This window comes from Dichotomopilus funicola (genome assembly GCF_033296635.1).
Source record: "Dichotomopilus funicola strain CBS 141.50 unplaced genomic scaffold C8A04scaffold_99, whole genome shotgun sequence".
Lineage (NCBI taxonomy): Eukaryota > Fungi > Ascomycota > Sordariomycetes > Sordariales > Chaetomiaceae > Dichotomopilus > Dichotomopilus funicola.
The window spans coordinates 53,880-66,035 of record NW_026944120.1 but is presented as its reverse complement, the minus strand read 5'-3'; the positions used below and the strand labels follow the sequence as shown (position 1 = coordinate 66,035).

General features: G+C 55.3%; 3 protein-coding genes across 3 annotated transcripts; 2 read left to right on the top strand and 1 right to left on the bottom strand.

The window, feature by feature from the left end:
- Nucleotides 1-592: 592 nt before the first annotated feature.
- Nucleotides 593-6,247, top strand: C8A04DRAFT_32793 (uncharacterized protein; the record flags this gene model as incomplete). The annotated part of the gene is made up of 6 exons (XM_062782219.1): nucleotides 593-663; nucleotides 755-781; nucleotides 855-1,312; nucleotides 1,368-3,499; nucleotides 3,599-3,989; nucleotides 4,083-6,247. 6 exons carry the CDS (start codon nucleotides 593-595, stop codon nucleotides 6,245-6,247), a joined length of 5,244 nt encoding a protein of 1,747 aa, XP_062633091.1.
- A 1,006-nt stretch (nucleotides 6,248-7,253) lies between these two features.
- On the top strand, nucleotides 7,254-8,066 carry C8A04DRAFT_40507 (putative capsule polysaccharide biosynthesis; the record flags this gene model as incomplete). The annotated part of the gene is made up of 1 exon (XM_062784969.1): nucleotides 7,254-8,066. One exon carries the CDS (start codon nucleotides 7,254-7,256, stop codon nucleotides 8,064-8,066), a length of 813 nt encoding a protein of 270 aa, XP_062633090.1.
- Nucleotides 8,067-9,118: 1,052 nt separating this feature from the next.
- C8A04DRAFT_40506 (major facilitator superfamily domain-containing protein) lies at nucleotides 9,119-11,444 on the bottom strand (the record flags this gene model as incomplete). The annotated part of the gene is made up of 5 exons (XM_062784968.1): nucleotides 9,119-9,826; nucleotides 9,902-10,030; nucleotides 10,101-10,177; nucleotides 10,244-11,010; nucleotides 11,428-11,444. 5 exons carry the CDS (start codon nucleotides 11,442-11,444, stop codon nucleotides 9,119-9,121), a joined length of 1,698 nt encoding a protein of 565 aa, XP_062633089.1.
- Nucleotides 11,445-12,156: the final 712 nt, after the last annotated feature.

Below are 12,156 nucleotides of genomic sequence, written 5' to 3'. Positions count from 1 at the left end.
ACGAGTGATGCCCTGCATCGAACTGCGCTTGGTTGGAATAATAAGGACCAAGTTTCCCCCCCGATAAATTATCAGACAAACTCGCTAATTGCGACGACAAAATTGGAATCAGGAATTTCCCTCTGCTAGGGCCTGGCTATTGCTTTCCACATGTTGCATAAGTCTTCGAGTCTCCCGTGGCGCTGCATTGTCTGCTATCGTTTGGCTTACTCCTACCGCTATGTGCCTGGGAGTTTGTGGTAGTTGTGGGATGTAGTAAGCATTGGGTATAATCGTAAGCACGTGCAGCCAGCGTCGGCACCGCGAAGCACATCGACCCCTGTCCCACATCAGATTGGGATACCAGATTGGTACTGGCAATCGCACGGCATGACCGCCGTATTGTGGTTAAATGTAATGTCGTCGGGCTGGATTCCGCTAAAGTCGGGCGTAGGAAAGTTTCAAAATTCGAATTGAGTGGGAAGGTTGGACGGGACATATCACGAATTGCCATCCGTTTGTCGAGACAGCCATCGTATCGCACTGTGCACGCATTGCCCTTGTCTCCACTACTTGCTGTACGCAACAGTACCAGATCTTGGAAGCGTCCAAGATGTCCTCCACCAAGGATTACACCGCTGCCGAGCATCAACTCACGCAGATTCTCCTCACTGAGCTACTGGCGTACGTCACTTCCGTCAAGCGGTGGAAACATCACAAACATAACCCCCCAACTCCCAAGATGTGCTATCTAACATGGCATCCATGGTTTTAGACACCAATTTTGCTCCCCCGTTCAATGGTAAGATTACAACGCAAGTCCGGGTTTTGTGCTCACAGTAGACTCAACACACTAAACCATGGATGGGTCATAGGATCAAGACACAAGATGCTATTCTCGGAGAATTCGCGACAGAGCGGCTGGTGGAAATTGGCCCCGCCGAGACGTTGACAAACATGGCGTCGAAGACGGTGAATCAGGACTACAGCTTTCAGGACGTTGCACTGGGGGTGCAGAGAGAACTACTGAGCTACAACAGGGATGCCCCCGCCATCTACTATGATACCCCAGGCGAAGAGACGGCCGCTGCCTCTGTTGCCCTCGATGCTGCCGTCAAGAAGTCACCCATCACTCCGGCTCCGACCGTATCTCCGGACATTGTCCCAAGTCCAACGATCGATGTTGCGGTGACTGCACCCGCACCGACCATCGTCTCGGTCCCCGACAGGGCTGTATCCCCCCACGACATCATAACAACTCTTGTGGCGCTTGCTCTAGTGAAGCAGCCGAGTGATATTGCCCAAGACCAGACACTCAAAGCGCTGTGCGGCGGTAGGTCGAGTACCCCATTCCGGCTTCCTCAACTTGGTACTAACACGAGAGACAGGTCGATCAACAGTTCAAAACGAGATCATCGGCAACCTCACCAGGGAGTTTGGGTCTCTTCCAGACCAACCCGAAAGTGTGGCATTGGAAGACCTCGCCTCTACAGTTGCAGATCATGGGGCTGGGGCCAAGCTGGGGCCCTTCACCAATGCCTTGATCAACAAAATGGTCACAAGTAAGATGCCCGCCAACTCGAATGTGACGGTTTTGCGGCAGCATCTAGACCATCGCTGGGGATTTAAGAACGGCCTTCAAGACCGGGCGCTCCTTGCCGCAATTCGCAGCCCACCTCCGGCAAGATTGAAGGGCGAAAAGGACGTGCATTCTTTTCTGGACGAAATTGCTCGGACCGTGCTTGGAGGTGTTGGTGTTGACCCCGCCAGCCTCACGACATCAGCTGGCCCCGGGGGGGATCAAGCCAGGGCCATGGCCACGGCCACTGTCGCGGTCTCGTCCGAGGCTCTCAAATCCTTTCAGAATGAGCGAACGAAGCATGCGGAAGACTTGCTTCGCGTATATGCCAACCAACTGGGCCGTGACATCAACGGCACGACGAGCGAGAAAGCCGAAGCCAAAGCCACCATCGACCAACTCCAGGCCAAGCTCGATGCCTGGTCGGCCGAGCACGGCGATGTGTACGAGCAAGGCATTCGCCCCGCCTTTGACGTCAAGAAGGCTCGCAAATACGGCTCGTGGTGGAACTGGGCCGTCCAACAAGTCGTGGCTCTCTTCTCTGCCGCCCTAGTCGGCCAGTTAGACGACTTCCTCGTTCGGAGCAGACAGTCCTTGGATCTGATTTCCACGCGGGCTTCCCCGAGACTGCTGCAAACCATCGACTGGCTTCTGCGAGAGCTTCGGGAGGTGCCGGCGTCCCAGGCCGTGAGGCGGGATGTTGCCCAGGAATGGCTGCTTGACCTGCAGAGAAGCTGTAAAGATTCCGTTGCCTGCAAGCACCCGTTGTTCAGATGCTCCGTCGTCTCGAGAGTTCCTATCCTGGAGATTGACCAACGGGGTCGGATCTCGGTGAAGGAAGCGGCCCGCATGGCACGACCATTCGAGGCAGACAGCGCTGTCCGGTGCGGGCCTGGCTGCGATACCTTTGATTCCGACGAGACGTGCTCTGTCGTTGACGCTCAGTCATACTACGGTTCCTTCACAGTTCCAACCTTGTCCATCTCTATGTTCGAGTCCGCCTACCGACCTCCTGGGCCTCCTGGGGGGGCCGAATCGCCCAACAGCTCCGCCATGGATGAAGACGGGGTGTTTCTCCAAGTACCGGGGACCATCGAGAGTCCAGTAGGAGGAGGCGTGCTGAACAATAACACGTGGACCCCCCAGCTCAAGACAAAAGGCCGCAGTGGATGGCGCACCAACCACGTTATCACCAACGGCTACCTCCGCTGGTTCCAACAGTGCTCTACGGAAGGCATCTCGTTTGCCGACAAGACCGTGTTGGTGACCGGGGCCGGCAAGGCATCCATTGGATCCGAGGTGGTGGCCCTGTGTCTTGGTGCCGGTGCCAAGGTCGTCCTCACCACGAGTTCCTACTCCCAAGAAACTTGTGCCTATTACCGCGATCTCTACCATCAACACGGCGGCCGGGGCTCGCAGCTTGTTGTCGTCCCGTTCAACGGCGGCAGCAACCAGGATGTACAGAAACTCGTTCGGTACATCTACGATGACGACGCCAAGGGTGGTCTCAGCGGGCTTGGCTGGGACCTCGACCACATCGTCCCGTTTGCCGCTGTAGGCGAGACGGGTCGTCCCATTGACGGTATTGATGACAAGTCAGAGCTTGCGCATCGCGTTATGCTCACCAACGTCGTAAGGCTTCTCGGCGCCGTCAAAGCAGCCAAGGCAGAGCGGCGCATCACCACGCATCCCACCCATGTTGTCCTTCCGTTTTCTCCCAACCATGGCGTCTTTGGCCAAGACGGGTTGTACGCCGAGTCCAAGCTGGCCCTGGAGGCCTTGATGAACAAGTGGTCTTCCGAGAGCTGGAGCGAGTACCTGACGCTCTGTGGTACTGTTATCGGCTGGACCAGGGGCACGGGCTTGATGAATAACAACGACCTTCTCGCTACTGGTATCGAAGCCGATTTGGGCATCCGCACGTTTTCGGCTTCTGAGATGGTCAGTTTAAATCTCCTCTTTCTGTGTTCATGTGTTTATAAGGTATACAAAGCCACCAGGTATACCAGTAATTACTAACCGTGACCAAACTGCGGGCAGGCATGGCACATCGCCGGGCTGATGGACGCGAGTACAGCCTCGTTCTGCGACCTCGAGCCAATGATGGCTGACTTGGGTGGCGGCTTGTCTTCCTTCATCAATCTACGACCAGTCCTTCAGCATATCCAGGACAAAATCAACTCCAAGAGTGACATGAACAAGTCCATCTTCGAGGAGCAGCTTCTTGAAAACGGCGAGGACCACCCGTCTTTCTCGTCGACTAACCCGACTCCGAGTCCCCCGTCTCGTGATCGTTTAGCCCCGAAGGCCAGGCTTCAGGTTGAGAAAGCGAGTCTCCCAGAGTACCAAGAGATCCAACCTCTGGCTGCCAAGTTACGGGACATGGTTGATCTCGAGCGTGTCGTCGTCGTCGTCGGTTTTGGAGAAGTCGGTAAGTGCATAAGTGCAATTGGCCCTTTATCTTATGTCAAAGCACAACGCGTCAGGTCTGTTTATAAGCAGCGGTGCAGCTGACCTTACCTAGGCCCGTATGGCAGCAGTCGCACTCGATGGGAAGCCGAGTGCTCCGATACCTTTTCTGTGGCCGGTTGTGTGGAGTTGGCTTGGGTCATGGGCCTCATCCGATATCACTCCGGTCTCCTCAATGGGAAGGACTATTGCGGCTGGTTTGATGTCGAAACCAAGTCTCCCATCGCAGACGCCGAGGTAAAGGCAAAGTATGAGTATCACATCACGCAACACTCTGGCATCCGCATCGTCGAACAGCGAACCCACGACCTCACTTCCCCCGACAAGGAGCCGAAGCTTCACGAGGTGGCCATCATCCAAGATCTTGAGCCGTTTGAAGTTCCTCTTGAGATTGCAGAGGAGCTGAAGAGAGAGCATGGCGCCAACGCGGCCGTGACCGAAATCGACGGCGGCCAGTGTTCCGTCGTCTTGAAGGCGGGCACTACCCTGTGGGTTCCCAAGGCTGCTACGTCGCGAAGCACAATCGGTTCCCAGGTACCTACCGGGTGGGATCCCAAGACGTACGGTATTTCCGACGACATCATCGGCCAAGTAGACCCCGTCACTCTGTACGCACTCGTGGCCACTGTTGAGGCATTCCTGTCTGCTGGGCTCACGGATCCGTACGAGCTGTACCAGTACATACACGTCTCAGAACTAGGAAACGCCGTCGGGTCCAGTATGGGAGGCTTGCAGTCGCTCGACCGCATGTACAAGCGTCGGTTCCTCGATCGGCAGGTTCAGAGCGATATCTTGGCCGAGACGTTTGTCAACACGACGGCGGCTTGGATCAACATGTTGCTGCTCGGTTCATCGGGTCCTCTTCGTACCCCCGTCGGTGCGTGCGCCACCTCACTCGAGAGCCTCGACACCGGATACGACATGGTCATCAACGGGCGGGTCAAGGCCGTGCTTGTGGGCGGGACAGACTACCTGGAGCGGGAGCTTGCCCGGGAATTCGCCAACATGCAGGCCACCATCCACGCGGGTGACAATGCAGCGGCCGGGAGGACGGCCAAAGAAGCTTCGCGGCCTGCCACTACGACCCGTGCTGGGTTCGTCGAGGGCGAAGGCTGTGGCGTGCAGCTGCTCATGACGGCACGTCTTGCTCTCGACATGGGTCTCCCAATCCGCGCCATCGTCGCTCTGACACACATGGCCTCGGACGGCATCGGCCGCTCCGTGCCGTCGCCGGGCAAGGGAATCCTGACAATTGCAGCAGAGAAGCCCAGTGCCGAGTTGGTCGCATCGCCACTGCTCGACGTCAACCACCGCCGCCGACGGCTGGCGATCCGCCTGCGCCAGATCGACGAGCAGCGCGAGGCCGAGCTGGCCCGGGTGAATAGCTGGCTGCAACAACAGCAGCTACTACAACAACAACAACAACAACAACAGCTGCAACAGCAACAACAACAGCAACAGGAACACGGGCAGCACAAGACGAGCCTGTCAAGGTCTACCTCGGCCGAGAAGCACGCGGAATACTGCCGTACAGAGATCGACAGGGACGCCAAACGTGCCCGACAGGTGGCCAAGAACACGTACGGCAACGACTTCTGGAAACACGACGAGTCCATCTCGCCCCTGCGCGGCGCCCTCGCGGTCTGGGGCCTCACAGTGAACGACCTCGGCGTGGCCAGCCTGCACGGGACCAGTACCAAGCTGAACGATGTCAACGAGACGGCCGTGGTGCAGGCGCAACTGGCCTCGCTGGGCCGGACGCCCGGCAACGTCCTGCCCTGCTGTCTCCAAAAGGGACTGGTGGGCCACGGCAAGGGCGCCGCGGGCGCCTTGGCCGTCAACAGCTGCTTGCAGATGCTCGCGTCAGGCGTGATCCCCGGCAACCGTAACGCCGACGACATCGACCCCGCGCTGCAGCAGCGCGACCTGCTGTTCTTCCCATCGCGCACCTACCAGAACCCGATGGGCGTCAAGGCCTTCTCCGTCACATCGTTTGGCTTTGGCCAGAAGGGCGCCCAGGTCATCGGCGTTAATGCGCGCTACCTGTTTGCCACGCTGTCCCAGGGCGAGTATGAGAGCTACCGGGTCAGGGTCACCGAGCGGGAGGCCGCGGCGGATAAGGCGCTGCAGCAGGGCATCTACGGGGGCAAGTTGGTAAATGTCAAGGAACATAACGTGTACGACAAGGCCAAGCTGGAGGAGGCCATGTTGTACAGGTAAGTCGTGCATCGGCAAGGTACGGCAAGACACTGAGGGGCAGCTGCTCCCTAGCAATCCGGAGCTACATGTGTATTTTGGTTCTTTTCCTTTGCCAATTTATGTCAATTATCAAGTTGTTCATTCCCTCAACATCTATCCACGCTTCATGTCGTTGAAGCTGGAAAAAGTTGAATCCCTACAGGCATCTCGTCCTTTAGATCGGAGGCCAATACAACAGAACAAAACCAGCCTTACAGTGCACTGAGTGCAGTTGCGGATCCCGCCATAGACTGGCGTCTAGACGTGATTGTCTGGACTCTGTGAATCCAGTGGCTTCGGTGGGTTTACTGTTGGTGGCCCCTCGGCCCAGGTTACGTTCGCTTACACTGCCCCGATGCAGTAAGTCCCAGCTCGGCCTAAACAAGACGATGCCTATTTCGTACCGGGCACTGGGTGCATTGCTTCGTGTCGTAGTGTTGCCGGCTTCCGCTGACTGTGGAGCAAATTTGACGTTATACCACCCATCATGACCGATGCAAGGCACCCTACACATTGCCCAATGTACATGTAATTACAGTAAAGTATGTACAGTACAGTAATTACCACCGCGCCCATTAGGTTGTATTAAACTCTGCCGTGCAAGCCGATTCTAGATTTAGCCTGTGGGTCCGACCCACGATTTTTTCGGCCCGTTGAGGAGGTATGTACATACTCAGAGTCCCAGCAGTAAGCAGCTTACTATTGCAGTGTCTTGGATAAGTTACTACGCCTCCGAGTTGCCTCGAGAGGCTCGAACAAGCAAACAAGCGAATCTCGTCTTCTTCTCGGTCTCCGATCGGCCTGGAGCCCATCTGGGACGCTGTTACACAGTTACGGTGTGATCTGTAATTCCGTATACTGGCTCGTGGCCGTGCTAAGTAACAGCTACAGCACTGCACTCAGTGCACTGCAACCTACGAGCCCGCAAGCCACAAGACATTCTCATTTTTCTCTCATTCAAGTACACAGTACCGTCAGGCGGCTCATCATGGACAACCTCCCAGCTTCAATTCCGAACACTGCCGCGCTGCTCGGCTCAGCCCTGGCGGTGTGCTTTCTCCTCGCCAACGCCAAGAGCCTTCCACTTGCTCATAGCTTCCGCTTGCTGCCGTCGTTCTACGGCTTGTTGCTAAAGCCCCGCCTATTTCCGGTGGCAAAGAAGACAGGAGTTTTGCCCTCCGAGCCGAGCACTGCAGCAGCAGCGCGGCCAGCCCTCTTCAAGCACCATGTCACCAGCTCCCGGGCGGTGCTGCTGGACCTCGACATCAACATGCACAAATCAAACAGCACCTTCTTTGCCGATGCCGATATCAACCGAGCCGAGCTACTCACGAGGCTCTTGGGGCCGGGGCTCGCAGCCACAGGGCCACCCGCCGCGATTCCCCTCCTAGCGGCGGTCCAGTGTAACTTCAAGCGCGAGATCAGCCCGTTCCAGGCCTACCACCTCTCGTCGCGCATCCTCGCCTGGGACGACAAGTCCTTGTTCACCGTCACCTACTTCTTGAAGCCCGGCGCCAAGCTCCCTGCCGACGTGGAAGTGGCCGGCGGACCAGGGGCTGTCCTAGGGGATCCGAGCCTGAAGAGATCCGTGTATGCCGTCATGGTAACGCGCTATGTCTGCAAGGCAGGACGGGTGACGGTCGAGCCCGCTGCTGTTCTGGAAGCAGCCGGTTTGCTTGTTGCCGGGGCCACAGCGCAAGGAGCGGAAAAGGAGAAGCACGAGGCAGGGCTGGTCGCAGCTGGTGATGTAGAAATAGCTGTGAAGCATGGTATACAGTACGTGGGTGACTGTATGGTATGAAGATTCCATCCACTTTAAATACCAAGTAGAGTCGGGCAGCCCTGTTTTTGGACGACTTTTGTAATTCATTACTTTGTATGGGGATGGTTGAAAGCCAACTTTGCAAGCAGCGCAGCTCACCTCACCGTGCATTTGGCAAAGAACATGATGCTAAAAGGATCTGAAACGGCACATTTCACCACAAAATAGAACAGTTGTACTCTTAATATGACGCTTTGGTATATCAAATTCCAAGATATCGTGGTTCAAAGTTTGCCTTTCAGTTTGTCTATTTTAGCTGTGTTTGTTTGGGAGTGTGATACAGTCAAGCAAAAAACAACAACAAATGAGGTCTTGGCCCCCCCACCACCAACATAACCACTCTCATTCAAATGGCCACAGTGATCGGATTCGAGAGGTAAATGTAACTAAATACAGTCATTAAGACCGTGGGAATGAGTGCTTCAATACGATACAGGCTAAAACCTTGTGCATTATCCTCTTGGCCGTGGAATAAGCTCTACATGGTATTAATTACCCTAACCTCGAACTTCTTAGATTGTTGACTACGTTAGTTAATTGATTAATTAGGTCTATTCTAATCTCCAACTCTGTAATAATAACCACCTGGTAGCAACTTTATAATACCTGATTATCATTAGGAATTGATATTGGATCTAGGAGCCCCTTGCTCATCGCTTCTTTGAACAATATATGTGGACTTTTGATCAGGTTATAATTAGGGTAGGAAAATAACTCCTCGACAAGCTTGAACCATCACTGTTCCAACAATTTATTTTCTACCTTTCTGTGACAAAAGATATATTGTTACTGTAAATAATAATAACATAAGGGTCGATCATATTGGGGACCTTTTCGTATATTAAACTCTCCTTATAAATCCGGGCTGTTATAATTAATTACTTGTTCGTTTAGCATCTAGGTTAACAATTAACTGGTTTTCTTATCATCCACTGTGGATGAATGCCCTGGCAACACTGGAACATTTTGGAAACGAGATCGATTTTTCCGGGAGAATGAATCTATGATACCCTAAGGGAGAAAGGTCCCTTTTAACATGCTGCCCGCAAGCTTGTGCTGCTGCTTCTAACTACCGCGGCCACACCCTCGTCGCCTTGTGCGACACGTTTTGGCTGCTTCACTGATTTCCACTCCATAAACACACTGCCAAAGACGGATAAAACTGCCAGGGCAACAGCTACAAAGAAGGTCTGCGTAAGTGAAGCGTTTACTGCCTCGATGAGCCGCGGAAGCTTCTCCGCCGGCACCAAAGCTGGTAGCGAGGCCGGGCCGTTCCCAAGCAGTTCGTGGGTGTTGACATTGGTGATCCCCAGGTAACTGGCCAAGTTGGCCAGCAGGCGGCTCTGGAAGACGGTCTCGCCGATGGCAATCATGATGGCAGCGCCAAAGGTCTGCCCAAACACAATGACCGAAGTGCCTGCGGCGACGTCGGCCTGGGGAAGAACGGTCTGGACGCCGATGAGCGGCTGTTGAAAGCCTAGACCAACCCCGATGCCAAAGACGGCGGGATAGCCTAGCAGTGCCGCCCGCGGGGTGTCGGGACCAATCGTGGTGAGCAGGCCAAGGCCGATTGGCATGAGGACAGAGCTCACGAGCATGAATGGCGTGTAGTAGCCAACGAGGCTAATGACAGCGCCGGTGCCGAGAACTCCACTAATAACTCCAACCAGCATGGGTAAGATGCCAATGCCAGACTCCTGGGCGCTGGTCGCTTTGATGATTTGGAACCAAAGTGGCAGCTGTGAAGGGGGAGTCAGAGTTGGCAATCTCTTGTGGTTGACAAAGGTGGGTTACGGAGTGCGTGTTGCGCTTACAAAGTAGGTGATGACAACCAGGGCCGAACTAGTGCATGTAATAAACCAAAACCCTGCCAGGACCGAGCGTTGTGTGATGACGCGGAATGGGAGTATGGCAACCTCTGCGTTGCGGTGCTGCGAATAGGCCTGTTTGCAATTGTAATAGTCAGCACTACCATTACTGTGTAGGGAGAAAAATAGGCAAGTCAGTCCTCACAAATATGCCAAACAACACAACTCCGAGCACCAGGAGCAGAATGACATCGTTGTCACTGAACGAGTGACCGTCGGTCCCTACAATATCCAGGTCAGCTCTCGATCGCGACCATGTTCACCATGTTTTCTGTACTTGGTACTTACCAGCAATATGAAGCCCCAGCAGCACGCAAACAACGGGAGGAAGAAGAAGCACCGCTCCCAGAACATCCAGCTTGTACAAGGTCTGCCGCATAGTCTCCTTGCCCGTGCCCGTCTTCCGAGGGCCCTTGTGCTTGAGGTCTCGCAGGCATACGAGCACGATGATCAGGGTAAAGCCGCCGATTGGCAAGTTGATGTAAAAGCACCAGCGCCAATTGAGATTGTCCGTCAGCACGCCGCCGATGACCGGGGCCGAAATCATGGCGACGCCCTCCATAACTCCTATGCAGCTGGTAAGGAGAGGCCGTAGCCGCAGCGGCACGACTTGGCCCAGGATGATAAGGCCACCAGACAGGATGCCTGAGGTGCCAAGGCCTTGGACGGAACGGCCCAGGATCAGGATGGGCGAGCTTGGCGAGAGGGCCGCGATGAGGGAGCCGGCCATGAAGATCATAATGGCTGAGGTGAAGACCCATTTGGCTGGGAACAGGCTGTAGATGCGGCCGTACGGGATCTGAGCGGCGCACGTGGCCATCAGGAACGCCGAGCCGTACCAGCCGACGTCTTCGAGGCTACGGAACTCGCCCGTGATGCGCGGGATTGCCGTGGCGATCACGTTGACGTCCATGGCCACGAGGAACACGGCCGCGCTCAACGCGATGGTGACGGACACCAGGGGCAACCCGGTAAGGTGGTTGGCTGTGGGGTCGTCCTCGTCTTCGTCCTCTTCCTCTTCGGCCTGTTCTTCCGGTTGATTTTTCTCCTGGTCTCTCTCAGGCGCTAGCTCCCTCGAGCCCAGTTGGCTGGTTTCGTCATCCGGGATCAAAGGCTTGATATGGACAACCTCGGGCTTCTTTTCCAATTCCGACAAGTTTTCGCATCCGAGTGAGATACTGGGGGCCGCCGTACTGTCGCCTTCTGGGATTGGGGTTCCAGCTGGAACGATGTCGCTACCGGCTTTGTTGCTTGCGATGAAGCTAACTGTTGAAGAAAGGACCGTTTCCGCGTTTTGGGACTTGGATGATTGTGATAGCCTGGAGGCGTTGCTCGGTGGCCTGGGACCAGGGGATCTTGGGGAAGATGTCCCGGTGGAGATCCGGTGCAAGCTGGTTCCGGCCTCTGCGCCTCCCAGTGCAGCCAGTGCTTCTTCCGGACCCGGCGAGCGCTCCTCGCCGTGGGCCACAGACTGGCTGTCTTTGCTCATCATGTTGTTGTTGTTTGATTCTGCGCTACCATGGGATTCGGCGTACTGCCGAGTTTGGTCAAGTTGGCTTTCCTTGTCGGCATCGATGCTCAGCTCACTAAGCACCCGTCGGGATCGGTTGATCAAATGCCCTAAATCTTCGCCTGGCGCTGCCGTCTCGCGTGCAAGTGAATGAACGCTGCGCTTATCCGAGTGAAACGAGAAAGTCGATGATGCGTAGGACTTGCAGTTATTGCCGTACCAGGTCTTGGCCGTCTTGTGTGAATCTGAAGTTGAAGGGCGCTCAAGCTTGTCGTTGTTGAGGCCCGGATAGAGGGCGTGGGACATGGGCCACATGGTCAACGCTGTGCTCGAGTGAGTCGAGGCAGAGGGGAACTAAGATGGTATAGGTATCCAGGAAAGAAACAATATTGGCACCGTGGCACGTCCAGGAGGCAACGCAAGCGATATAGTTTGAGATATTGACTTGCAGGGGCGGGAAGGTTTTGCTGTGGGTTTTAATTGCCTTGGAAAAAGGTACCTCGCGGGTACCGTGATTAGCCTGATCATGGCTGGAAACCCAAGGTAACTGAGTCGGTTTTCTTTGATTCGTTTTCGTTTGACACGCGTTCAACGGAACAGCAACTTGCTGGCCTGCAGTACTGCAGAGCCAAGATGCACGGATTCGATGACCGAGCCGGTGGTGTTGGGTGGTGCTGACTGCAACGCTGCT